This window comes from Pipra filicauda, unplaced genomic scaffold (assembly GCF_003945595.2).
Source record: "Pipra filicauda isolate LSUMZ 115617 unplaced genomic scaffold, ASM394559v2 scaffold114_size2234877_pilon, whole genome shotgun sequence".
In the NCBI taxonomy this organism is placed as follows: Eukaryota; Metazoa; Chordata; class Aves; order Passeriformes; family Pipridae; genus Pipra; species Pipra filicauda.
In genome coordinates, this window is record NW_024103596.1 from 1,403,762 (window position 1) to 1,431,023 (window position 27,262).

Genomic DNA, 27,262 nt, shown 5'->3' on the forward strand with positions numbered 1-27,262 from the left:
GGGAGGGGGCGTGCGCGGGGGGCGTGGCCGACGGCTAAAGGGGCGCGTCCTGGCGCGGAGGCCCCGCCCCGTGGCGGTGGGCGGGCGGCGCGCGGCGGCCGCGCGGTGCCGGTGCCGGTTGGCTGCGGGCGGTGACGGCGGGAGGCGGTGGCGAACATGGCGGCGGCGGAGGCGGCGGCGGCAGCGGCGGCGGGGCGGCGCTGAGGAGGCCCGAGGCGGGCCGAGGAGTGGCGGGGCGGGCGGGCGGGGGCCCATGTGCGGTGGCGGCGGACCCCCCCCGCCCCCCACTACCGACGCCCGTTCGCAGCCAGGCGCCGCCGAGGCGGCTCTGCGGGCGCGGAGCGAGCGCGGCCCCGGCCCGCCGGCGGCGGCAGGATGAAGTTCGCCGAGCACCTCGCGGCGCACATCACCCCCGAGTGGCGGAAGCAGTACATCCAGTATGAGGTACGGCCCCGCTCCTGGGGACGTGTGCGGGGACTCCGCGGCTCTCCGCGGGGCTCCCCGGTGCCGCGGCGGTGCGGGGCGGTCCTACCCCGGCCGGGGGTACCCTGTCCTGGGGGGCTGTGCAGGGACAGCCGCTGGTCTCTCGTGTCTCCCCGGTGCCCCCCGTGTCTCCCCGGTACCCCCCGTGCCGCGGCGGTGCGGGGCGGTCCTGCCCCCGCAGGGACGGGGAAAAGGCAGCGCGCGTGTCCATCGCGGCGGCTCCTGCTCTCGGCAGCCCTCGGGTGTCCGGTTAATTAATTAATTAATTAATTAATTAGTCGCCGGCGGTAACCTTTCGGCGGGGGACAGAGGTCGGAGCACACGCGTGGTGCGGTGCCCGGCCCCGCGCACCCCCCGCAGCCCCGGCGGTGCTTCAGCACCACCCGCGGTTCTCGGCCCCGGCGGCGCAGGAGCGGTGACTTTGAGAGGCTCTCGGCCTCCCAAGGGCGATCCCGCCGGGATGGGCAGATCCCAGCGCTCTCCCAGCCCTGCCGGGGGCCACAGGTACCCCCGTCAGCTCCCCTGAGCCACCCAAAACAGGGCACCAACGCCCGTCAGCTCCCCTGAGCCACCCAAGGCGAGGCACCAAAGCCCCGTCAAGTCCTGTGTTATCATTTTTAAATAAGGCTTTGCATCTTGCTGTTTCACACTCGACTCGAGGCGTTTATGGGCACTGTTTACACCAAGTTCTGCTGCATTAATCGTGAATTATCTCCAGAATACAGCGTTTCAGGCTTTATCACACCAGACTGCTAAAGGTCACGCTGATTGCTTCGTTTCAGATTTATCACACCGGTGCTTGGCTTGGGTTTAACTAGACGAAGCTGGAGGTGCTTATTTGTAGTAAAACCATTTCCTATTTCAGTGTTAGCAGTAGAAGTGGCAGGTGCCAGTGATGCCGGTCTCTTTCAGGAGTAATAATTAAATCTAGACAACGGAAAGCTGATTATAGGACAGCCGTGATCAGCAAAACTTCTTGACTGATTGACTCGGTTAAAACCACACAACATTTGTTATTGTTTGAAGGCCTGCATTTTCTCCCTAGGACTGTAATAGCAATTTGTTTATACCATCCCTTTTAATCTGTCTGCGTTTGCCAGGAAAGCCACATTTCTCTTAGCTTGCTTTGTTATAATGTTGAGCTTGAAAAGTTTATATTTGCCCTTTTCTCTCTTCCTTTGTTTTCCTCTACCTGACTGCAGAGGAACGGATGTTTAAATAACAACTGCAGTTGAAATTGACTTTACAGCAATATTCTGATCTCCTTGAATTCTGTGGAGAACTAGATGGCCAAATAATGCATCAGTCTTTGACGAGGAGGAAAGCCATTGTCTTGATAAAATGAAGAACCAGCTTAGCTCTGCGTTGTGTCTCCGATGGGTTATCCCTGTGAGAGTTGTCTTCTGTTCCTGGAAACAGAAAACTTGGATATCTTACTAGGGGAAGGCAAGGGGGAAATAGAAGGGCAGAAGATCTGGCTGCACGCTGAGCAGACAGATGTGGAGAGAGGGTAAGGAGACCCAGTGAACTACGACACCTTGATTAATGTGTGAACAGCTCTACTGCTCAGGAGCCACTCTTTTCATTATAGGAGGTTAATTTTCAGCTGTTTTAACTAGGGCAGTATTATTATGTCATTCTCCCTTCCCTCATCCCAGTTTAAAATGTAGATTTCAGTAAAAACTTCCTTCAAGTTGTTACTCTTCCTAATCTTAAGTAATCTCCTCCTTGGGCAGACAGCTTAATGTAGAGTGAACGAAAACAAAAACCTCACCCTCCTTTTTAGTAATAACTTTCAAACTCTTTGTTTGCCTTGTTGGAGCTGGCTGGATGTGAGTCAGCCTCCTGCTCATGCATATTACAGTGATGGAATTATTTATTATTCAGTGACTGGTGGTCGTGTGGGTGCAGTGTGTAAAAGCCCAGTGCTACCTCAGTTTACTTGCTGATTATACCTGAGGCAAAAAGCATCCAGCCCTCCTTTGTCCGGACAAATTCCAAGTCTGTTGATGAGGTTAAACTCTGCTTGTGTTCCATGTGTGCAATATTGCTTACAGAATGCATCATAGTAACACAGTAAGAAATTATTTGTCTATTTAGTAGCATTATAATGTTCCTTCATCTGACAATTTATATATTTTCCTTCTTAATTAAAACAGTAATCACTATTTCAGTGAGAGATTCTCTTGGGTAGGCTTTTAACTCTGAAAAGATTGTTCCTGTTTCCAGGGACTTCCCATGTCACAGAATCATAGAATTATATGCCTTATATTATTCTATTGCCTTACTTAATGTCTACAGAAACCTACGTGGTGCTGGGGAAAGAAATGATTAAGCCCAAGCCTGCAGCAGAATATTTACCCCGAGTGCAGTGTTGTTTTGACACACAACTACTTTTTGCAGTGTTTTCACTTTGCCAAAAGCAGATGTGCTTTGCATGACAAATGAACCAGTAAAGCAACTCCTGCTTGAGTCCAGCTTATCACAGCATTCATAGAATCACAGAGTGGTTTGGGTTGGAGGGGACCTTAAAGATCATCTCATTCCAACCCCCCTGCCAAGGGCAGGGACACCTTCCACTAGCCCAGGTTGCTCCAAGCCCCATCCAGCCTGGCCTTGAACACTTCCAGGGATGGGGCATCCACAACTTCTCTGGGCAACCTGTGCCAGGGCCTCACCACCCTCACAGTAAAGAATTTTTTCCTAATATCTAATCTAAATCTCCTTTCAGTTTGAAGCCATTCCCCCTTGAAAGGACTAAAAGGTGATCTAGAAACTGCTTTCTTCGTGTCATTCTGTATCATAAAGCTTACATGACCTCATCTTGTTTTTTCTACTCTGGTATTTGTAGTTATTTCCATTGGAGAGCAGGTGACTTGTGCAGTCAGAGAGCCCCAGAGCATGGCAGGACCCAGGTAAGCTGTGAGATCCTCTGATGGGATGCACAGTGAGCGTGCCTGCAGGGAGCTTTGCCAGTCAGACCAGGAGAGGGGTGTGATCTGTGGCTGATAGTGTCAGGAAGAAGAATGAGACTTGTGCTTTCAATACCTAAAGCTGTAGCTTCACTTTCAGATGTCTTTCAGAGTTGACAGTCCTCAGAGTTCTTACCATTAACATGATCTTCCCCTCCAAAAATCTTTTTAAGTATTGTAGGTGTACCTGTAGGAAGTATGGAAGTTGCCCAGGCTTAGGGCAGGTACTTGGTCAGGGGAAGAGCTTTAGAGAGAGAAAAATCCATTAATTTTCATTAAACAGGTGAAAAGAAGATACATTTTGCTAGGTGTGGCTTAGATTCTTATCTAGTGACCATTACTGTACATCTGCTTTTTGGGAGAGAGCACTTGGCTCACAGAAAAGAAGAAAAATGACAATGAATGCTGTTCTGTTTCATTCAGCATTTCCCAAAGACATTTACCATGACTGAGTCAATGTTAGCATGGAGATTTACCCAAACCTTGATTGACTTGATTTGACTTTGCATTCAAATTTCCATTCTAAAAATGCATGAAAACATGCAGATTGGATGTGTCACATTTACTGTGAAAAATCTATCCGTAGCTGATGGTTCTGGAAGCCTAAGTCAGTGCAAATGATGAGGAGGGCTTTATGTGAGGACCAGTGTCAATAACATAATACACAATCCCAATGTAAAGGGGAATTTTTCCTGTTGGAATACTGAGTGTCATAACCCTGGAGGCAGTTGAGTTTAAAAACACATATTGACAAATGCTTAACTTGTTGAAATGCGAAAGTTTCAAACAACTTTGGTCTTGATTTCAATGGCTGGCATCCAAAAACTTTCTAGTTGTTAAAAGCAATGTTTTGTGTTTCTGTACCTGCTGCTTTCTCTGGGCAGAGAGCGCAGCAGAGGGGGGCAGTGGTTTTGCACATGAGCTGGGGCACCTGGCAGTGTGGAGCAGGCAGATTCTCACTGTGCAACAGGGCAGTGACCCCTGGATGTGCCCTCACCCTGGCAGCAGCAGGGAAGAGGTCTACTCACCTTGTTTTAGGGGATCTGGCAGAGTTTTTTCTCCTGTGAAGTGAGTAGCCTTTTCTTAGTGAGTTAAGTTATCGCTGTGGCATGCACTGCTTCAGTGCTCCTCTTGCCGTGAAACCTAAAGTTTTGGACTATTCATTTACCCTTCGGTTCCTTTGGTGTAAAGAAAAAACATGCAAACAAACAAAATCCCATCTTTTTGTGTCAGACAACGGGATTCTCAGTTCCCTGTAGTCAGTACTGAACAGACTCAGGTGACTCTTAGATGAATTTCAGCTGATGCTTTTTTGGTGTGGATGTGCTTTGCTGCACTTAATGTTCATTTTTTGATGCAGTGAATGTATTGGGTTGCTAGTCCTCTGTTTATCCACAAACCCTGCAGATCTCCTTTGCTCTCTTGTCCATCCTTGGAGTGCTTTTAGAAGGAGAACCTTGCTCCATCCATTCAGACTTCTAAACATAAGTGTACGTCTGCACGTCCAGCTGATGGAACTCACTGGAGTTGTACAGTTGCCAGATGGCTGTTTTGTTGCAGTTAATCTGGCCTGAATTTGTTTATCTGCAGAAGTCTGGTGATATTTTTATAGAAAAAGTGCATAGCACCTTTGAAATCACAGCAAATGGGGAAGGAGGAGAATCAGAAGAGTTATTACAGGTGCAAAGTTCATTGGATAGATGGGTAAAGGTGTAAGCAGGTGACCTCCCTTCCCTTTTAGGGAGACCCCATGTTTTTAAGTCCTTTTGCTGTTGGAGAAGAGAAACAGGTTGCTGAGCTTTAGACACGTCTCTGAGACACAACCTGCAGCAGGAAGTAGGTGGGGAAAAGGAAGCTGATAGCTGAGGTTGCTTGCTTGCCTTCAGAGTCTCTCTTCCAGAAACAGGCTTTCAGTTTTTGGGAAGTGGCCAATTCTGCTGTCAAACCCAGCTTCATGATAGGCAGTTCACACCCAGGCTTGCCACCTCCTGACACAAATCTGTTGTGCTATTTCACTATTTGTCCTTCGGGCTGTTAGTGGATGAGATTAGAAGAGTTTTGAAAGACTCCTCTAAAACAGCAGGTTTTTTGAGTGTTTTAAGGTTTTTATCCTTGAATTTGTTCAATCTTAAGGTTTGATAGTTGCATTTTTAAGTGTTTTCTTTCTGCCTTTTTTTTTTTTTGTATTTTGTTCTCTCATATCTATTTACACAAGTTCACTGCGGGTGCAACGTGTATCACTGGCACAATTTAAAGCACGGAAATAATAACCTATTTTGTTTAGTTTGAGGGCAGAAAGAGTAATTCCTAAATGTTTGAAGCCAACAGTGATGAATAACTTTTATAAACAATCAGTTCTAAAATTCTGTAATCTAGAGGACTAAATACTTTAGGTGTGAGGGAGCACTGAGCCTTTCACTTTCAGGTTATTGGTTCACTTATATAGGTCAGGAAAGCAGTAACAAAATCTGCTGCTCTGCAGCTGCCAGACTGTAATATGTCAGTCTGCATGGGGAGAGGTCTGTGGGACGACTGACACCTTCAGCTTTCAAGATTGCTTAGTGCAGGACCATCAGTGTTGTCCTTTTTAATTTATTTTTTTTTTAAATGACTGATAAAACCAGAGATAGGAATTACATTGAGTTTTCCTCTGGGTGGGTTAAGAGGTGGAGTTGTTACTACAGTGACTTTCAATTTGCTGTCTCTCCTGGTTTGTTTATCCTATGCCGTGTGGTTGTAGTTAATGGAAAAAGTTACAGGTGGGTGAGGATGACGAGTGGGGTGGAAAAGGAGGAAGATTTTTTTGACCATTTGATGTGCAGAGGCAGATCATGTGCTGCTGACCAGTGAGTCACAGGGGAAAGGAGCTGAAGCACCCAGTGTTCCTGAGGAATTTTAGGAAAGCACAGAGGGTAGAGGAGAGCTGTGCCACTGGAATGAGGATCATTCAGCAGTGGCTGGGTTGGGAAAACAATTATGCAAGTGACCTTTGTTGAGACCTCTGTGGACTCAGGAGCCAGACCTTTGAGAGATGCCAGAACTGCCGGTGTAACCAGCCACCTTGGGTATCTTGTGATAAACAGACATGTCCTTTAGACCTTGTATTTGCTTAACAGGATTGTAACCACCGTGTTACAACAGTGCTCAGTTTCCAGCTGCTGAGCTTGTGGTTTCTGCCTTGAGGGTATTGGAGTATTTGTCATTTGGGCTGGGAGGTTGTGACCTGGGGGACTGTGACAGGCAAGATGGTAAATGCGGAGGTGCAGGATTATAGAAGTATAGGATGTGTTGGGAACCAGGCAGAAGACACAGGAACTAAGATGACCTGAGTGAATTCTGTGTGTTAGATTTCCGTGGGCTCAGAAGTGAGGGAATAAGATCTAGTTTTTACAATGGTGGAGAGTACTCAAATGCACTGTGTGCATCAAGATATGAGGTGTGTGTAAACAAATCACTTTTCGATAGGAATGGGTCCTTTCTGGCGGCTTCTAGTTCCAAAATTATGGCTCAAGTTATTCATAGGGTCCTAGACCTTAAAGACCATCTCATTCCAACCCCCTGCCATGGGCAGGGACACCTTCCACCGGACCAGGTTGCTCCAAGCCCTGTCCGAACTGGCCTTGAACACCTCCAGGGATGGGGCATCCACAGCTTCTCTGGGCAATCTGTGCCAGGGCCTCCCCACCCTCACAGTAAAGAATTTTTTCCTAATATCTGCCCTCTGTCAGTTTGAATCCATTCCCCCCCTTATCCTATCGCTCCATGCCCTTGTCCAAAGTCCCTCTCCAGCTCTTTTCAAGCCCCCTTAGGCACTGGAAGGAGGTCTAAGATCTCCCTGGAGCCTTCTCTTCTCCAGACTGAACACCCTCAGCCCTCCCAGCCTGTCTCCAGAGCAGAGGTACTCCAGCCCTCTGATCATCATCGTGACCCTCTCTTGGCATTGCTTCATTCCTTCACCCATTGATCTGAATTCAGTTTATTTGATGTGAGTGAGCAAATCTTTAGTCTATGTCTGGAATCATACCAGCACCTTAACAGCTGTCTGAAAAGAGGAATTCTGAAAAGGAGCTGCAAGTGTTGAGGTTTCTGATGTGGTTCCTTCCTCTCTCCTGGCTCTGGTAACAGAAGGAGTTACTGCCAGGGATGCTCTGTGTATAGCTGTAGGACCCCCTTGTCTCCTGCTACACTGCTCATCTCTTGCACCATCAGTCTGAGTGTGGCTGAGTGGTTCTTCTATGGTCCCTGGGAGGCAGCTCGTGGTGTCTCCAGAACCTGGTTAATAATTCTGGCTGGTGTTAACATTGTCCTTCAGATCCCACCTCGAGAGAAGGCCGTCACCCTTGGTTCCCTAATCTCCTTCGTCATGTTGTCTTCAGCTTTTAGAATGTATATGTGTTTCTCTGCTCCTATATAACAGTGGTAAGAAGTCCCCGAGGCTGCTTTTCCTCCATTTGCCTTGACAAACTCCTTTGTGTCACGCAACACTTCAGGTTTTGTTGTTATTTCTTTGGGTTTTTTTAACATAAGGCCTTTAACATCCTACCAGCTGGGAAACATTTTTCCAAAGGAAGTCGTTGAAAGGTACAGTTGGAATAAATTTTATAGATTAGTAAGATAACAGGCTTTAGACAAAGCAGTCAGTAAACATGAACCTGTTTCTTTTGTGAACAGAAATACGTGTGAGAGGGTTGACATCACGTACCAAAGCTTTCTGTGCCAGTCTGGATGATAAAAGGGCTTTAATTGATTTTTTTTTTTCCAACAGTCTTATCAAAACAATGTAATTTTTCTTTCCTTTTAAATACTAACTGTATTCCTTGTTCTCTCCCTCTCCCTTGCAGGCTTTGAAAGAGATGCTATATGCAGCTGTGGACCAGGCCCCTTCTATAGAAGGTAAGCAAATTGTAACCCAGAGTTGTGTTTTTCTTGGCATTGGGTGCTGGACACGTAGCCCTGCTACTTTTCTGTCCTCAGTCCTCCTAAATTGGTAAACTTCATATACTGATGGGCAAATGCCTGGCCTTTCACAGCCTGCATGCTATTTTTGATTGTTAGAACTCTTTGTCCTCTGTCATTGGGACAATAAATGTCTTTGTATAGTTTGAGGCTTCAACAGCTTGATTCCTCTTGCTTATAAGGGCATTCAGTGGTGGAAGTACTTTCTCCATGGCTTGAGAATAGACCTTTGTTTTCCTGTGACAGCCAGCCACTCTGGGAGAGTGCTAGAGACACACTGGTTCCTGGTTTGTTGCTGGTGATTTGAGCTGGAAGGGTCTCCTCCTTTCATTGTGTATCCTCCCTGAATGCTGTGCTGCCTCTCGTATGTGGACATGAGTATATCTTCTTGTTTGCATGTCTTTATTGCCACTGACTTATCTAGATTATTTTAGTACAGTGATTGGTTTTAAGCTCATTGCATTTTGAGTACTGTGTTGAATTAAGGGATGATCTGTGCAAAATTATAACCCTTTACTTTATCTTTCTTCCTTTTGTTGTCTTTCAAGCACTGAAGAGTTTTTTGCCTCTGTTGCTTCTCTCCTTAGTTTCTTGCCCTTCCTGTGGATTTCCAACTGTTTTATAACCTTTATTATTTTCACTTTGAGTGCAGTGCAGTGGTAATTTCACTAATCTCTAAATGTGGCTCTGGGCTTATTGCATATTTATAGAGCAGAAGAACAACTGCTGCTCGTGATATAGTCAGTTGTCTACCATCAGTAATGCTGGTCACTCTTCAGTTTGCATGTTAACTACTTTCCTTGTGTTGATTAGAACTGGGAAATGAGGTGTGACAGTTAAAATAACGTGGAATATTTTTTTAAATTAAACTCTACCTGCTCTTTGATTAGAATTTTAAAACAAAAGCTGCAATAGTTAATAGACTAAGAGGGTTTGTGTGGGATGGAACAGTCTGTCTTTGTACTCTTCAGAGGTGCAATCCAAGCTGAAAACTTCATAGAAGCAATGCTAAGACAGGTATAATCTTTAGTTTTAACCTGACACTTAGTTGCTCACTCAACTCACCCTGATAATTTTGTTAAATCACTCACACTTTTCTCTAAAGTGCAGGTCCTAGAACTACTTTTTTAAAGGTTATGGTCCTAGAATCCAAAATATATGTGTTATCTTAGGAAAACTCGTCAGCAATACACTGGCAATAGAGGAAATCTCACTTTATTCTTTTGAGGGGCAAAATTGCCTAAAAATCACCCACAAATCTTTCCAACAACATAAAACCAGTTTTTTATCTAAGAGGAACGCTGAAGTGTTTTGTGTAGACCAAACTGACTATATTAACTTTTAAAGACAACTTCCTAATTTTATTGAAAATCCAGCATTATTTGTGTGGAAGATTGGAGCAATTACAAGATTTTTTTCTCCTCTCTTCTGTCCGTTGGTTTATTATTGACAATGTGAGCAAATGGTGTCTGTGCTAATAAAGTTTTGTAGTCAAATGCTGGACTGTGATTTACTGGGTTTTGCTTGGGTATACCTAGGATTTCAAGGTAGGCCCAAATTGATAAAGGGTTATAATTCAGCATTTTGATTTTATTATTTTCAATACTTGTGATATAGTGATGTCCTCTAATGTGCTGTTATGTTTGGGTGTAAACATATTTGGCAAAGCAAGAGACTGAAGAGTAAGATGGTAGAATATTATATTTATGCTCTTTGTAAGATGGTAGAATATTATATTTATGCTCTTTTAAGTGCTGTAAGAATTTTAACTTGTGCTTCTTCCTCTTTTGATGCTTTAAAAACCTTTAAAAAAGGAAAGCAATGACTTAAGACAGTTTTCATCAGTAGAACAGTGTTCTGTTCATTTTGGGGGGAATTGGGTCTTTTCCTCTGTACTGTAGAGAACAAAGTAATCCAAACTTTTTTGAACCACTCATATTTAACTCTGTCTGCCTGACCTGCCCTTAAGTGGAGAGCTGTTATACTAATTCCTTCACCTTTTGTGTTGGAAATGGATCAAGACCATTTCTCCACCCCTGTTGCTTACATCCTTCTCCTTTAAGCCCATCTGCTTTTGTTCATAGAAGACCACGTTTAGTGTGTGACTGTGCACAGATTGTGCCCAAAACAGAGCTTAAGTCCCTGTCAGAGGAGATGGAGCAAGTTCCTTGAACTTTGGGAGGGAATGTAGCAGCTATTGTCAGGGGCTGGCTGTTGGCCTGCATGTTATCAGTTTAATATGGATTTTGCAATGGATACTTCTGTGTTATTTTGAGCTTAGCACAGAAAGTAGAGGGCTGTGCTACTGAAACCCAGCTACCCAGTGTGAGCCTAATGTAATCTCATTTTAGACTGGTCTAACTAAAATCCATTTTCTAATTGATCTAGTTGATCACAGGCACGCCGTGGACCTGCATAGTTGGCTTTGATTTACCTTGCATGAATTGTAAAGCTAATCTTAATATAATGGGCTGTGAAGAAGAGGGAGTTTTGTATAGCAAAGCTGAGGCTATTCCTGGTTCTTATTCTGCTCAGCTGGATGTGTAATCTGGGATTTGTGGATGAATTTCTTAGATTTCTGCTGCAGGCTACTTACTATGTCAGCCAGTAAAATTTGTGTACCTGCATAAATGCTTTGTATGGCTTAGAAGTATGCTGAAACTATTTTGGAAACTCTTTAAAACAGCAACAAAAGAAGTGCTACCCAACCAAGGTATGTTGTAAGCAGTAGGCAAGGCAGGTAATAGGTGAACCATCCATCATGAATAGCTTTCATTTAGTTTGTATTTAGGAATCTCCTGCTTGTGGTTGGGGAAACAAACACAAACCTGACTTTAGAATGGCTCTTAAGCTCTACAAGGGATGGTCCTTTTGCTAGCTTAGTGGGCAAAGTGCTGCTGGGAAGAGGATCTTGGCTCTAAATTGTGCAATTTATTATGCGCTTATATGGTGACCCTTCTCATTGTGCTACATTGAATCATACCTATGTCCGTCTGCTTTTCCCTGCATTCAGCTAATAAACAGACTGTAATGTTAACAAAAGCCTTGCAGATGTGGATAAGCAAAACCTACCAAGGCTGTATGATAGGAGGAGGTTGTTTATAGCTGCCCCCTGACACTATTGCAAGGTGCTGTGTCCCCCTCCGTGTTTCACGAGAATTATTCCAGACTGTAGCGTGCCTTTATTGGCAGTTCCTACCTGTACACGTAGATTTCTTTACTCTGTTCAAAGATACATTTTTTTCCCCCCATCTGTCTACTTTGTAATGACAGTGTTTATATGCCAGTGTTACTCCTCCAGATGCTCATCATCTTTTTACAAGGCATTCCCCCGATGAAACCTGCACCCGCACACCTGCGCAACATCTGTACCGAATTAGTGTTTAGTCTGTTAATTCAATCCTGTACACATCACTGCAAAAAGCATCAAATGCAGCTCGATTCCCAGCTGTACTTGCTTGGATTTCTGGAGAGTTCTTTGAAGCGTGTTTGCTTGGTTAGCTGTTTGTTATGCGCCGTTTACTGTTACGGGATCAATCAGGATGATTTGATGCTGCTTCCACCGTGTTATTCACGCCTCCTGAGTCCTCATGGCACGGCAGGAAGGGCCTGCATGCAAGTGTGCCAGGCAGCCTTTCCTTGACCCTGAGATACCTTTAGGAGGAATCTGTGATGATGTAGAGGCAAAAACCCAGTGTGGCTCTGTTTTCCTCCGAGGCAAAATATGCAGTATTGCAAAAGCGTGAAATACTGACCTCACTGGGAGCATGTTGATTTTTTGTTGTTGTTGTTGTTGCTTTTTTTAGCATTCCTTGTCCTCCCACTGCTTCCTGTCCCACTTGTCACCTAAGTAAAAGAGGTTACTGGACCACTCTTGCTCAGAGTCCTCCCGATTATTCCACTTGGTGAGCAGATGTGTCGGCATCTCCCCAAGCTCCTTACGATGCAGCTCTTCTCAGCTGCAGCGGAGATGAAAGTGCAACTCTAAATTATTCATTCTGATTATCTGCTTGAATGGACAGGGTCCACTCTAAATATTATTTCATAGAATATTTGCCTTTCAGATATTGAAATTTAACCTCCCGTTAATAGTTGCATAAACAAATGTTGTTGTAATATCAGGTGGTACAAGAGCATTCTGTTGTATCCTCTTATTATAGAGATTACTTATTCCACTTAACCCCAATCCTGAATTCCAGTGGCACCTTTTAAATGAGGATCACACTGATTGTGTGGGGGATGGAATGGTGTAACAGTTGTAGGGGTGGGGAGTACAGGTGCTTTAGGGTAGAATTCAAACCCAAACGTAAGAGGTGATGTTAAAATAATATTTGATTGGTGAGGGAAAAGCTTTAGTGGTAACAGAGATCCTCTGCTGGTACGTGCAATCTGTGTGGTCACCTATTTACTTGTGATGGATTAGAAAAGCAAGAGGTGCAAGTTTGGGACATCCAGAGAGTGCCAGCACTGGCAGCATGTCTTGTGTGATTCCACCCTAGTTTCTGCTTTCATTTGTAATGCACTTGCCATGTTAACTGGCAGCTACAAATCTCCAGTTCGGATTTATTTGTGTTACTGAATAAATAAAATAGGATTCTTTAGGATGATAAATAATCTTGGTGAATAAGCAGGGTGTGGGAAATCACTTTTTTTTTTTTCCCAGAGGAAATCATAAGCCTGACAGTTTTTGTTATACACAGACATACTTTGTGGGGTTGATCAAAGGCTTATGGTTTGTCTGTGTATATGCACGTCTTCTTTTTATTTCAAAATAAACATTTATTTCCAATTGCACAATCTTACTGTGTAGGGGGTTGAGGTTTTGTTTACATGGGAATGCTTAAGGCTTAAAGGAGCCTTCAACAGAACTGCTGCACATCAGGAGCAGCCACAAGCAGATTAATGCTTTGTCTTTATTTCACAATGTTGTTTCACACCCATAAAGGGCATGTGGATTGGTGTCCTACACCCCAGATGCTCTGCAGGCTGTAATTCAGTCCGGAGGCCTCTGTAACTAGTTTGTAAACTCAAAAAAAAAAAAAAAATATAATCCCATGACAATCCTCTTCTCAGTCAGAGACCTGATGCCAGGTATTGGATTATCTGTAGAAAAATAGGTTATTGGGCTTGTGGAAAACGTTAGCTTCCAGAGAGTGCAGTGGACAGGAGGAGAACTTGGCTGAGTACCAGCATTTAGAGAAGGAGATGATGTCTGGTTTCCTCTTCTCCTGGGGCAATACAATTTGCAAGGTAAACAGTGCATATGGTTGGAGTAGGGTGCAGAGTAGTGTTAGAGAACAGCTGGATGTTCACTAAAATATTTGGAGCACAGATGCCTGTATGAAAATGTGGTGTACCGTGTGTTCATGTAAAAGTCATTTTGCTGTCAAAAGCAGTTCAGTGCTCTCAGCAAGTCAGCCCAGAGACTGACTGGGGTGTGCTTTGTACCACCCCAGGCCACTTTCTGTGCCCTCAGGGTAGTGCAGACCCAGCTACGCTGTTGGTACAGGACCTTCCTCGAAGGCGCTGAGCACTAAGTGACTGAATTCTGCTTAATCAGTAATTAGTGTAACGTGGATGTGGAATGAAGGTCAGATTAGGTACAGAGCTGGAGTCACAGAATAGAATCACAGCATGGTTTGGGTTGGAAGGGGCCTTTAAAGGTCGTCTAGTGCAACCCCTCTGCCCTGGGCAGGGACACCTTCCACCAGACCAGGTTGCTCCAAGCCCTGTCCAACCTGGCCTTGGACATTCCCAGGGATGGGGCAGCCACAGCTTCTCTGTGCAACCTGTTCCAGGGCCTCACCACCCTCATAGTAAAGAATTTTTTCCTAATATCTAATCCAAACCTCCTCTCTATCAGTTTAAATCCATTATCCCTTGTTCTAATGCAACAGGCCCTGCATGGAGAGCTAGAGTGATGAGTACTGATTGGAAGTTACTTGTTGATGGTGGAGACAACTGGCCAATACAAGTTTTGATGTTATTACTGTCCCATAGACCATAGGTTCTCAGGTTGTGGCCTAAGAGTACGTTCAGAAACTGGTGTGCTCAGAGTCCTGGCTTGCCTGTGGGTGCTGGTTCATGTGGGCTGCACTTTCATTTATTTTTGGTTTATTTTTTGTGGCTGTGAACCCTTTCAGTTCTTAAAAGCCACTTGCTCCAGAAGGTCTGTGGGAGAATACCCCTGGAGCCAATGGAAGCTTTCCTGGGGCTCTGGGGGTGGTGTGGGGCCATGCAGGGTAACCAAGAAGGTTGTGGGGGTAGGTGGTTTAGCAGGTTGATTGGGTAGATCACTGTTTCTTTCTGAAGGAAGCTTGTGATTGCAGTCGGTGGGAATGCTGCACTTCCTCACCCTTTCCATTTGCCCCGTGGCCAGCTCGTGGCTGATACACCCACCACTTCATCTGTGTGCACATGCTGGGAAGCCCCAGTTGCTGCTGAGCAAGACTTTTGCCTTTTCCTCTGTTTGCTGGAGTGTTCTGGGTAACTTCCTCAGCAGCTCAAATTGCTTTAAGGCATTCATATTGTGTGAAGAACTCGAGTCCTAAGGGTACCAGAGAGTACAGACTCAAGGCTTAGGAGTGGGCAGTTAATTGGATCAGAATCTCCTGAGTTGGAAGGGATCCACAAGGATCATCAAAGTCCAATTCCTGGCCCTGCACAGAACAGCCCCGAGAATCCCACCATGTGCCTGAGGGCATTGCCCAAATGCTTCATGAACTCTGCCAGATTTGGTGCTGTGAACGCTGCCCTGAGGAGCCTGTTCCAGTGCCCAACCGCCCTGTGGGTGAAGAACCTTTTCCTAATATCCAACCCAACCCTCTCCTGACACAACTTCAGGCCATTCCCTTGGGTTCTATTGCTGGTCGTCAGAGAGTAGAGATCAGTGCCTGCCCCTCTGATTCCCCTCGTGAGGAAGTTGTGGACTGTGATGAGTCACCTCTTCTCCAGGCTGAATAAACCAAGTGACCTCAGCCACTCCTCACGTGGCTTCCCCTCCAGGCCCTCCGCTGTTGCTTTGTAGTGTTGTCCTTTTTTTCTTCACTTAAGCATTCTTTGGTATGGAGTACTAAGAGCTGTTAAACCCCGGATGATCCAAGAGGTAACAGTGGAAGCTGGACCTGGTGGTCAAGGCTGGCACATATGAAAGGTTTGCACCTAGAGGCAGGTTTTTGGCAAGTCTGAAAATCTACTGTGGAAGGGCTGCAGATGATTCTTTAATGGCTTCTGTAGGGTAACAGCGACATCAGAAATGCTCAGCTGTGCCTTTCTGTTTTCTCTTTTCCTTCCTGCCTTTGCTTTCCCATACATTAAAATGCCGGTCTGTTGCCTTTTTAGTGGTTAGAGGAATTAACAGTGCTCGTAATTTAACTGGAGTGTGCCAGGTCTCATGTTAGTGGTCAAAACTTAAGGATTGGAAAGGAGAAGGTTGGCAAAGCTGGAAGACTGACAGCCAGCTGTGCCTTCATCAAAGCACTCCTGAGACAGCAGTGATACATCAAACAGCACAGTGGCTGTAGACATGAAGAGCACTGCACATGTATATACAAGAGGCCAGTATTTATTGCTTTGTTTCAAAAAAACCCCCGCACTAGACATCTTAACAGCAAGATTTAGTGTGTGTGTGTCAGAGGCAGCCTCTGGCTTTATAGTCATTCCTCTGGTGCTGTGTTTGATATAGGGGATGTGAATTATTAGACAATTAAGATTTTTGGATGAGACTGGAGCTACTTGGTGAATAATGCAATATGAATTAAGTTTGATTGGTTTCTCTCTTTAAAAATGCATGCCGTGGGCAAGGGAGTGAGCAGAGTGTCTCTGGAAGGGAATCTCATTCTTCTACATCGTAAATTGCCTGAAGAAAACAGCCAAGCTGCCAATGCCCAAGGAGTGGTGGCATCTCTGTGTGACGTGGTGGTGGAGGAGCAAAGGCTGTCCTTCCTCCTAGAGTGGTCCTTCAAGCTGTGTTCTCTTAATGTGCTGCAGGGCCTCACCGTGCAGTGGCTACTGCAGTAATGGTCTCTCAACACGAGAAGGTCCCTCTTTTGAAGTAATTTTACAATTAGCAACAATGTGGTGAAATGTGCCTTTTTCCTGATTCCTGAAGCAAAAATGAAAGCTAGTTGCCTATCTCACCGGTGGTTTTTTTTTTTTTTACAGTGTATCTATAGCCTTGCAGCTTGACCCCCTTTAAGTAAAAGTAGCTAATGACTTAATTTTAAAATGTAATTGTGTTTTTTGTAGATACATAACATTTGATTTTAGTTACAGTGTAAAACTGCAAAATTACAGTGTCTTAGTTTTACAAAGCCACACTTAAATGAATTTAAAATATATATATTATTTCATTTATTATGTGGCCACGTAGTTAATGTACTTTAGATTGTTTTATGCTGCTTTGGTACAATGTGGGAACCTTTTTACCCTGATTACTACAGCCTAAATGTAAAAGTCTGATCCTATGGTTCAGTTCCTCTGTGGACTGAGAAGGGGAAAACCATGGAGAGGTATAAAGGATATTTTACTAATAAGTGGTATGACAGCAGTACCTAAAGCTCCTTAGCTGTAGGGCAGTAGCACTGTGAGTCAGAGTTGTGTATGTCCAGCTAAAAATAACAAAGAAAACTGCATGAAAATACACAAATTTACTTTTTAAAGTAGTTTCTGCTCTGTCCAAGATGGTGACTGGCATTACAGTGGGCCCAGACACCACTGGGATGGTGCAAAGCTGGTTTGTGGGCGCTGACTCTTCTTGCATTGTGTACTCAGCAGCTCAACTTTCCCTCTGCAAGGGGAAAGCCTTATTTATCTCCTAGGAGATGGAAAACCAATTTCTTCTTCTTGATGAGAAGCTGACAGGCTATTTGACTTAACAAGAGAGGCAATGCAGTGATTGGGAAGAGGGGAATTGCATGCCATAACATACCGATATAAATGCAATTTATTTTGCATGTGCTGTATAGCCCCGGGCACACGTTTTAGGGGGGGTGAGAATTCCTTGCATGCTGGAATATGAGCTCTAAACAGAAAAAAGAGGCAAATTTGGCATCCAGACTGTGTTTATAACCCTGGTTTTATTTTTACTGTAATTGCTTTGCATGCTTTTATAAATGCTCCTAATGTCTTTGTGGGGCAAAGTGCAGAGAGGCTGAGGAGATCGGCTGGGGTGAGCGGTTAACTCAGGATCTATCTTGTCCCACAGCTGCAGACTTGTTCTGACATGTGGCCAAGGCTGATATTCTGAAATTGCCTTGCTAGGATCCCATCCCCACGCAGCTCTGCTGAGACAGACTTCAGTGCTAGCCTGTCTGGTTGTCAGCCCTGTAATGGGTCAGTTATAGGGGGAAAATGGGCATTGTTGGTCTAAACCCCATTTTTTTTTTCATCCTCTCCTATTGTAGCTGATCATTTATATGAGTTTGTTATTAATTTCTGTATGTTTTTGGTTCTTAATTTCTGCATGGTCTATATGTCAGAGCACCAGCAGCATAGACCATGTTGTTGCTAACAGTGAACCCAGGTATGCTTTTTAAAGGCAAGTCCCTTATGGGCACAGCTGTAGGAGTGAGTCAGAGGCAAGGCAGTAAAATGAGGTAATAATGACCAGAATTGGCTGATGGACCTATAAGGTGAAATCTATAAATAGCTGAATGGAATTTGGCTTGTACTTCACTATTTTCCTATAATTTTGTCTTCCCTAATGAGAGGTAGCAGTTAGAAAGCAGAGATAAATAATCTGAAAGCCTGATATAGCATTCCATGTAGTTCATAGTTTTTTGTATATGTCAAATGGTCCTTGAGCTCTGCAGCAGTCCAAGGCAAGAGTTCAATATCTTCCCTGCCCAGCCCCAGGAGAACACACTTCTCCATTAGAAGTCTGGGTCAAGGCTTGATTCTGCTTGGACCCTGATGAACACATCTCTTGGAAGTTTCATGAGCTTGTGAAGCCTTCAAGAGATTGCAGTAGAGACAAGAAATCTTCCTAGTAGAGACACAAAAACTTCCCAGAGAGGGTGAAGGAAAGGGAAAAAATCAGAGTACCTTTTGCTTGTCTGATGAAACTGGATTAAATCAATGCTCACAGGTGATGATTGTGTATATAGAGGCTGCATTTGTGGGTTTGGGGTGCTGTAGGTGATGCTGTTGACAAACAGCATTCATTTATGGTGTGGAATTAATTAATAGGGCATCAATATTTGTTTATTGAAACTTCAGATTTCAGAGGATAAGTCAGTAAAATGTGCACTGTGAATGAAATTTGGAGCAGTTGAAGGCAGAGAGGGTAGAGACAGGATGCTGAGCTTGTAAGGCTTGCCACACCTGATCAGCCCCATCTGCTGTGTTGATCCTGCTGTAAGGTGACTGCTGGTTCTGGTCAGCACTTCAGATCCTGCAGAAATACCCCGTGTATCGGGTGTGAGCTTCAGCAATATGTCAGCAACGGGGAGCCTGCCACGGCTTTACTGCTGTTCTCTTCAGCAGATGTCGTGTCTGTGGTGAGGCCTCGGAAAGGGAAGGACCAGGAAGGACAGTGAAGGGAGAGGTGGAGGGTTCATCTGTGTGCAGCTAACCTGCTAGAGCTGGTCAGGGCTTGGCCCCGGTGCCCAGAGCAGAGCTTGCCAGGCTGCTCCTGGCGCCCGGCTCACGTTTCCTTGTACATGTGGACACTGTTCTCCCCCCTCCTGGTGCCTTTGGCTCTGGTGTTAGCTGCACCCATGTCTTCTTAGGCGGGAAGATTAGTTTGCTACTGTCAGTGCTTAATAGGACTTTGAGCTAAAGGCTCCAAAAGTACTTACAAAAGAGCTTTCAAATCTTCCCCTCCTGTTTTAGAGATCCAAATGCAGCTCAGCTAGAATCGGTCTGTACCAATTTCCCTTTCGGTTTCTTCTGCTTACAGGCAGCTCCTACAGATTCAATTCTGGCTTTTGTTCCCAGTGGATGGAGTGGGGTTGATGTGGCTGGATGCTAATGCAGTGTTCTAGATGGAGCAGATGTGCACCCGCTCGCTTTCCGGCGAGGAGGAATCCAGCCCTGGAAGGTGCCTGATCTGGGCTTGGACTTGCCTAAGCACAAATCCGAGTAATGAATTAGTCATCAGGCAGGGAATTCATTTCCCCGGGGACATGGAGAGGGAGGCTGGTACAGCCCAGCTGTCAGTCAGGAATTGCTGATGCAGGAACTCTGGCCAGCTGAGAAGGTTCCCCCCACTCTTGCTGATTATTCAGGCTTGGATGCCAAATCCTTTAGTTTGGTATTTCAGTAGTAACACGAATCCTTCATAGGGTGTGTGCTTAAAGGCTTTGGTCTCTTTACCTAACCTACATAAATGTGTTAGCTGGATATTTTGAATCTAAAGGCCACAGACCATAATTGCTGCAACTTTGCAGTGTTGTGAGGCAATTTTACTGAATCCTTTTTACATGCTCAGCAGGGTATGCCAGAGGGTTTTGCCCTCTCCATCAGTTTTGGGAGTGATTTTGTGGTTATTGAGGTATATGGGTCACAGTGGGGTGAGTTTGGGAAGAGATGTTTCTGCTCCATCACCACCTTACGACCTTGGCTGCAATTCTCATTTCGTTTTGGTATTTTTCCTCTCTTGTTAGCATTCAACAGTAGCATGTGGCTCATGGTGGCTGGTCTCATGTGTGACAATTATTTTCTGAGAAGTTTGGAAGCTTTATCTATCAAGTAAGGAAGAGAAATCACAGCATTGTGTGCTCTTCTGTACATAATTAGTTCAACGTCTGTTTGAGATTTTCACTTGCGTGCACCGTTTTACTCTTTCAGAGTGGATAACAAAGGCTTGTGTTGTTATTCTTTTCCTGATTTATGAATTTCCCCAGCATAACTTCCACCTATACTGATCCTTTGGAGTGTTGCTGTTATGGCTCTTAGCCAAACTCTCAATTTTTCTGTTACCTTTGCTGGACAAACACCATGTGCAGTAGCAGATAATTGAGTGATTCTCTGCTGTAGCAAGGGGAAGTGGCACAAGAACTTCAAGACTATGGTCGATACTGTGGACTTTTGAATTTTTTTTTCTTTAAATACAGAGTAACAATGCAAAAACCTTCCAAATTCTGGCTTCCAGTTTGCCTTAACTTTCTAGTACCCAAAGGGCTTGATTTTTATTAACTCCTATACTGAATTGTGCTGGAAGTGCAAAATTAGAATATTGCAGGGGGATTTATTCTGTAGATTGCAAGAAGAGGGGATTTACGTGAAACTTTTTATATTTGCACTCTTTTCTCTAAATATTTTGCAATTACTTCAGCAAGATCATGTTGGAGTTTGAAAATAGTTTTTGGCAAAGTGTAGTCTGGAGAATGGAATTGTTCAGTTTCTGGTGCTGTAATGTTGCTGTATCATCCCTTTATACCAGCTACAGGATATACACTTAAAATAATCTAAATTTAAAACAAAAGGAGAGAGAGAGGGGAAGAAGTTTAAACATAGTGTTAAATACCACAACTTCCTTAAGTTCTCTTGCAAATATCCATCAGACCTTGCATTCCTCACGTGGTTCTGCTGTTGTGAGGTTTTTAAACAGGGGAAGTAAAGCCCAAACCTCTCAGAATACTATCAGATTTTAGTGCGGGTTTTTATCTTCTAGGAGTAGAGGAGTAGCTTGTAACTGTAACGTAAAGAGGTGGTATTATTTTAATTAATTGGTTTTTTTTCAGATGAAAATATTTAGCTCCCATGCATGGGAGAAAACTGCCTCTGTGTGTTCTCTTCCCATTCTTGTGTTTACTTTTTCCAGCCCTTTGGCTAGGCTAAGGCAATGCATCTTGTACTGCTTGAGAACTGGTGTTGTCTCATTCTCTGGTTTTCAGTTTTAAGTTTGTTTACAGCAATTAACAGAAACAAGGAAGTGCTTCATGTGCAATGCTTAGTTGCTTGAGTGTTGTGTGTGGTCAGAGTGGACAACTTCTCTATTTAAAGTGCTGGATACGAGACTTGGTTTGGGTCATTGTTCTGTATTTAACCTTACATTGATGGTATTTTTTAATACTTGTTCCTGCTTCTGTTTTCTTAGTTAGACCCCAGCTCTGCTGTGTCGAAAGCGAGTGCAGCTCCTTTGCACTTGGATTATGCAGCACTAATTCTTTCTGTTTTGCATAACGTTGCTGTGATCTCCATTTGAAAGTTGATTTATCTACAGATTCAGTTTCCTGTGTTGGAGGGTGACAAGAGGTTATTTGAACTGAAAACAAAGGCTCAAGTGTGTCTATTTGAAATCTAAACAAAGCAGGGAGTGTGCCACCCGAGAGCCAGTTCATTGTGTTCTATTCGGTGCTGGTTCCCAGTTGGGTTGCAAAGCCTGTGGCTGTTTCTGAGAAGAGGCAGGAGAGACCTTAAATTCATCTTCTGGGCTTTCCTTCAGTGCGTGGGAGAAAAATTATCTGCTCAGATCCTAATAAAAAGTGGCCTATTTAATAAGCGTGCTGTACATCTATTTATTTACAAATATTCTTGATCTGTAATTAAGGAAGTGCTGCTTGGTGCTCACTTCCAGGCTGGGGAGGCTGCAGGGATGTGACTGACTGAGGCTGTGACGGCTCCGTGCATCCGTCTGTTTAAAACAAGCAGTTTTGCAGCTGATCAAAGCAGGAGGATTATGCTGCTGCTGTGGAATTAAACTGGTGAGGAGGGGATGAATGGCAGCTCTGAAGCAGGCCTACCTGAACCGACAGGCTTTGTTGTCAACAGGATAATGGGAATAATTTGTTATTTCGTTTTGGGTGTTGGTTTTTTTTTTTTTTGGTTTGGTTTTTTTCAGCAGAGGTGTTGTTCCTTCTCTTGGAATATTTACTCTTGTGTTTCAAAGCCCGAGGAACTGGGTTACTTCTGATGGAAAGCTGTATTGCACACAGTTCCATAAGCAGGGCAAAGTTTGTCTTCACCAAGCTGTAAGAAATACAGAGCATCCTCTGTGGATGTGGGTTTTCAGAACACTTTTCTTATCAAGAAAAGAGGTATTTTGGTTTGCACACATGTATGAACAGTCTGAATGTAAAACCTGCATGAAGACTGTGATGTCTGTCTTATTAAGCAGCATATTTATCCCAGAAGTGGATATATATATATATAGGAAACTAGCAACATGTTTAGGTATTCCAGTTGCCTTTTGTGCTCTAGGTAAGCAGTCAGGTTGTGTCTTCTCTCCCCACGTATTTGTGCCTTTTTAATTCACCAGATACTCTCACCTACATGGCATTTATTTAGGTAGCTCTATTTCAAAGGCAGTCTTTTAGCTTTCTCTGTAATACTGCTTTTTATTCATCCAAAGTATATCTCTATGCATATTAAGTACTTGATATCAGCCAATATAATCTTCTTAATATAAAAAGAGATAGCATTTAGAACAACTGGGGTTTTTTTCACATGTTCTGCACTTAAGCATTTAAAATTATTTTGAAAAACCTAATTTTGCCAGGTTGAATTGAAGTTCATGCAAGTCTTAAAGTTTCATTGCCCTGTTAAATAATAAAATAAATAAGCGAATAGCACAAACTTTCATCTAGTGGTTTTGGAATTCAGTCTGTGGAAATGCTGCTGTCCTTGTCCAGGAAGAGCCAGTGGAAGAACTAAAACAGTTGCTATTAGCTGTGGCCTCCTTTTTGTGCACAGTGAGGTTCTTGTCTCTCCTCTTTCATTGTTGTTTTATTTCAAGTTAGAAAACCAGTAAAAAGTCAGGCTTCCCTGTTAAATCAAGAGTAGAAATACGTCAACGTGTCTACTACAATCTGTTTCCAGTTACTGCTCCTGTCAGATTGGTTACATTCACAAAGTACAAGTAGCAGTTGTGATATCGGATTATTTTTAAAGGCAGATTTTGTGTAATAGCTTTTTCTTGTAGTTGTATTTTTATTACAGCTTTCTCCTTCCTGCATAGAGAGGAGGTTTATATCTGGAATAGGATTTGGTATCTGATTCTTTGACAAGCTGATTTTGAGTCTGGCTGTCTTATTTTTATAGATTACAGTATTTCTTTTATATTTTTTCGGGGAGCTAATTTAGTGTCTGGTAACTGAAGAGACTTGTCTATTCTGTAAAACTTCAGTGCAAGCATTTAACTTGGATTATGTGCAACTGCCATGGAGTGGAGGAGGAAGAGGAAGAAGCAGAAAACTGTGGTTTGCTTTCTGGGCAAGGAATGAATTCCTGCAGAAGGCATGATGCTTGGAAAGGGGTAAACCAAGACTGATGGTCCTGAGCTGTTCCACTCCTTGTGCTCATTAAATCTTGTAAGGTTGTTGGAACTGTGACTCACTTTCTTACAGAGGAAAGTAAGATAACAAGAGTAAGCTCAGAGCCTTTACTGCTCTCCACTGTATTGTTGATATAAGACATTGTTTCCTTGATATTGTTCAAACAGACTAACTTAAAGGTATCTTGACTTTCTTATCTCCTAAAAAAGCCCTCTCAGGTCTGGGAACAAGGGCTGTCCTGCCTTGCCACTGAGGGTTAATCAGCCAGTTTGGTGGAAGGGCTGTTTCTTGTGTCTTTTTTTTGTGGAATTTTATGGAAGTGTTGAAAGTCTGGACATGACTGTAGTATTGACCAAGGCAGGCTTTGGCCTTTGCCTCCTTAGACAGTCGCTGTCCTCAGCCCATTGCCTGTGAGCAGTAGCTGCTGAAAGGGTACACGTATATTCTCTTGGAAACCATGAGCGGTGTAGACCAAGGCTGTAGAAAATGGATTGTGATTTTTGTCATGATTGGGAAGCACAAAGAGGCTTGCTGGTGGGTTCTGAGCAACTTGGAACTTGTTCTCTTCTTTAATTTTTTTTTTCTTTTTTGCTTCACAGTCATTTTCTGTGGCACTCGTTCAGTTAAGCCACCAGTATTTTATGTTTAGCTTGAGCTCCACTCTCCTTTGTGTTTTTTCCCTTGAAATTATCCTTTCAGTGTAGCAATTGGACTAATTTTGTTTTGTGAGCTGGTCATTAGAATAGAATTCCTGTTCCAGCTGTGAAGAGGATCTCTCAATAACAGCCAGATTGCACCTCATCTCACGACCCACTGCTGTGGCTGGTTCTGGCATCAAAATTTACTTATCATGGACTTCATTTTAATTTTCCCTAGCAGTTGGTGCTGGCAGAGAGCGAGGATCTGATAGTCTGGTGATTAGAGATATCAGGAGGGAGTTTTGTCCTCTGTTGCATCATGCTCTGTATTGCCTGTTGCCAGTGGTGTGAGACCTCTAGGTTTTGTATCTCCTTCCCTGCCATGGGTCTGATGGAGTTTCAGACATTTCACTGTGTATTAGCATTTTAATTTTTTATATTTAATCTGTTTAAGGTTCCACTTTACATCTTTCAAGCAAAGCATTTCCTGTTGGGGGAGAGGTGATGTTCGTTTGATTTGAACTCTGTATTTAGCTTTAATCATCAACGTGGCATTAAGAACTTTATCTGAGTAGAAGCTTGAGGATTTAAAAAAAATCTTTCTGGCTTCTCTCTGTTCTTGTGGTTTGTGTATGTCAGTGTGTTGGAGCGTTCCCTGGTGATGCTGGCACTTCATTTGAATATCTTGGAAGTGTGATTTCTTATAACGAGTAAATTTATCCCGTGGAAGAAACTTTAATCATCTAGACTTTTTTTTTTTTCCATTACTTCCTCATACCTAGTTGGAAATTCATGAAACCTGGTAGTTTTCAGGACCCTTAAGGACTTGCAATGTTAAAATGATTCATTAACTGTTCTAATTATGGGATTTCCAAGGCATTCCTGTGTGCTCCAGGGCAAGTAGGTATAACGACAAATACACAATACCTGGCTTAAATTACAGAATCATTAAGGTTGGAAAAGACTTCTAAGGTCATACAGTCCAACTGTGAACCCAGCACTGCCGTGGTCACCACTAAACAGTGTCCCCAAGTGCAACATCCACATGTTTCTTTGAACCTTTCCAGTGATGGTGATTCCACCACTTCCCTGGGCAGCCTGTTCCAATGCCTGACCACCCTTTCCGTGAAGAAATTTTTCCTAATAACTAATCTAAACCTCCCCTGGAACAACTCGAGGCCATTTTCTCCCATCCTGTCACTTGTTCCCTGGGAGAAGAGATGACTGAGAAGAGAAATGAAGGCTTCTCCTTAAATGCTTTTAGGCAGATGGTGTGACTGTTAAAAATCTTAGAAAACAACAACAACAAAAAAGGAATTAAATGGAGCGATAGGTCAGATGATGATGCACAGGCAGTGTACGTGGGTCTTTTTATTTGGCAGATAGATATTTGAAGGGCTAAAATACTTGGCACAGGAGTTTCTCCCAAGGGTTAATGTAGGATTCGGTTTGTTGGTGTTCTTTTGTTAAAATCAATACAGTCAGTTTTTAAGAAACATCTTTTACAGCTATAAAGGCAAAAATTTTTTCCCTGTGAAGCAAACAGATCTATATTTTCCTGTGATTGATGTAAGCTGATATGGGTGGCATTTGAAATTCAAACTGCAGGCAGCTTCTGACATCTCTTTTGCAGGTGGCTTCTCTGAGGTGGACAAGTAGATAAGGCTGCTGTGTAGGCCTTTTGCAACATTTAATGTTGGAAAGGTGAGCTGAGTTAATTTTATTAATATAGGTAAGTTGAAGCAATAATAAAAGGAGGCCATAATTTGTTAAAGCGTATTTTAAAGAGCAGTCAACCTGAGTCTCTTCCCATTTTAACATCAGATTCCATTCAGAAGGGGTGAAATGTCTTTAGCAGAAAGGAAGAATAAAAGAATCTGGATTTCTTCCCAGTAGAAGAGAAGCTTTTAGTCTAATGAAAGCTATAAAGTCAGGAGCAGAGAAACCATCTTCTTGGGAGAAGTTGTATCTGATGGATTTCCACAGAGCAGTGGAGTAAACTTCTGTTAGGCTTGGGTGGTAAGTGGCTTCACCTGTGCTTTGTCACAGAGTGCTGAAAGAAAAGCACATGGCACCACAGAGTTTGTTTGGATTTGCCCAAATGGAGTTTTAGTGTCTGTTATAAATTAGTTGTAGTATCAAGCATGTCTTTTGGAAGTGCTTGTTGGGAGGCTTCCTTTCGGTTCTGAGTGAGGAGGGAGAAGTTATCTTGTTGATACAGCTGTAAACTGAAAATAAACCTAAAATTGAACCCAACAGTAATTTTCTGTTACTGTGTCTGGAAGCGATCATTTGGAGTCTTGAATGCTCTTCAGGGAGAAACAGAACTGGTCCCATTGGAATTGGTATGAGCTTTACAAGCAAATCAGATCTGAGAACTGAACACTGCACCACTACCTCTAGTGGGTTATATTGCTGCTGCTTTTTTTCCTCTTGCCACCCTGGAATAGGGAAGTCCCCAGTGACATTTCTCACAGAGGCAGAGTGTTCCCAGGAAAAACGCCGCTGTTGAAGTCTGCGGGATTCTGGAGCGAGCCATGTGTTGTGGCCATTCAGTAACCAGGGATACATGAACAATACAGAGAGGTATGTGGAAGACAGCATACATTCTCCAGCTGTAGGCAAGGACTGGCTTTCTTGCATTTCCTTTAGAGAAACAATCAGGATTGTTAAGATGATGAATTAATGCAGTTTTCAGCCATTAATCTTTCCGAAGACCAATATATGTAGAACTCAGTAAAATCCATTACCATGCTGTGACCCTGTGCTAATTGTTAAACTCTTGCTCTGTGAGCAGCTCAGTGCTGAGGCAGATGCAAATGGATGACAGTGGGGTAAGGGTGGCTCCCTCACAAATGAAAATATTTAATTATTGATAAGACACATAATAATCCTGGCTCTATTGCTTTTCTGTTGTTGACTGACTTAACTAGAGTATGTCATTAATGCTATTAAAGTTATTAAATCAGAGGGAGGAAGAAATTATATGGACAGG

At 43.6% G+C, this 27,262-nt stretch overlaps 1 protein-coding gene across 1 annotated transcript in view; it reads left to right on the plus strand.

The window, feature by feature from the left end:
• The first annotated feature begins 235 nt into the window (after nucleotides 1-235).
• Nucleotides 236-27,262, plus strand: part of XPR1 (xenotropic and polytropic retrovirus receptor 1) — a 107,197-nt gene continuing 80,170 nt past the window's right edge. Inside the window, exons 1-2 of the mRNA XM_027740615.2 lie at nucleotides 236-444; nucleotides 8,297-8,348. Coding sequence (XP_027596416.1) covers nucleotides 376-444; nucleotides 8,297-8,348 — 121 coding nt within the window. The 5' untranslated portion in view covers nucleotides 236-375. The remainder of the gene's footprint in view (nucleotides 445-8,296; nucleotides 8,349-27,262) is intronic.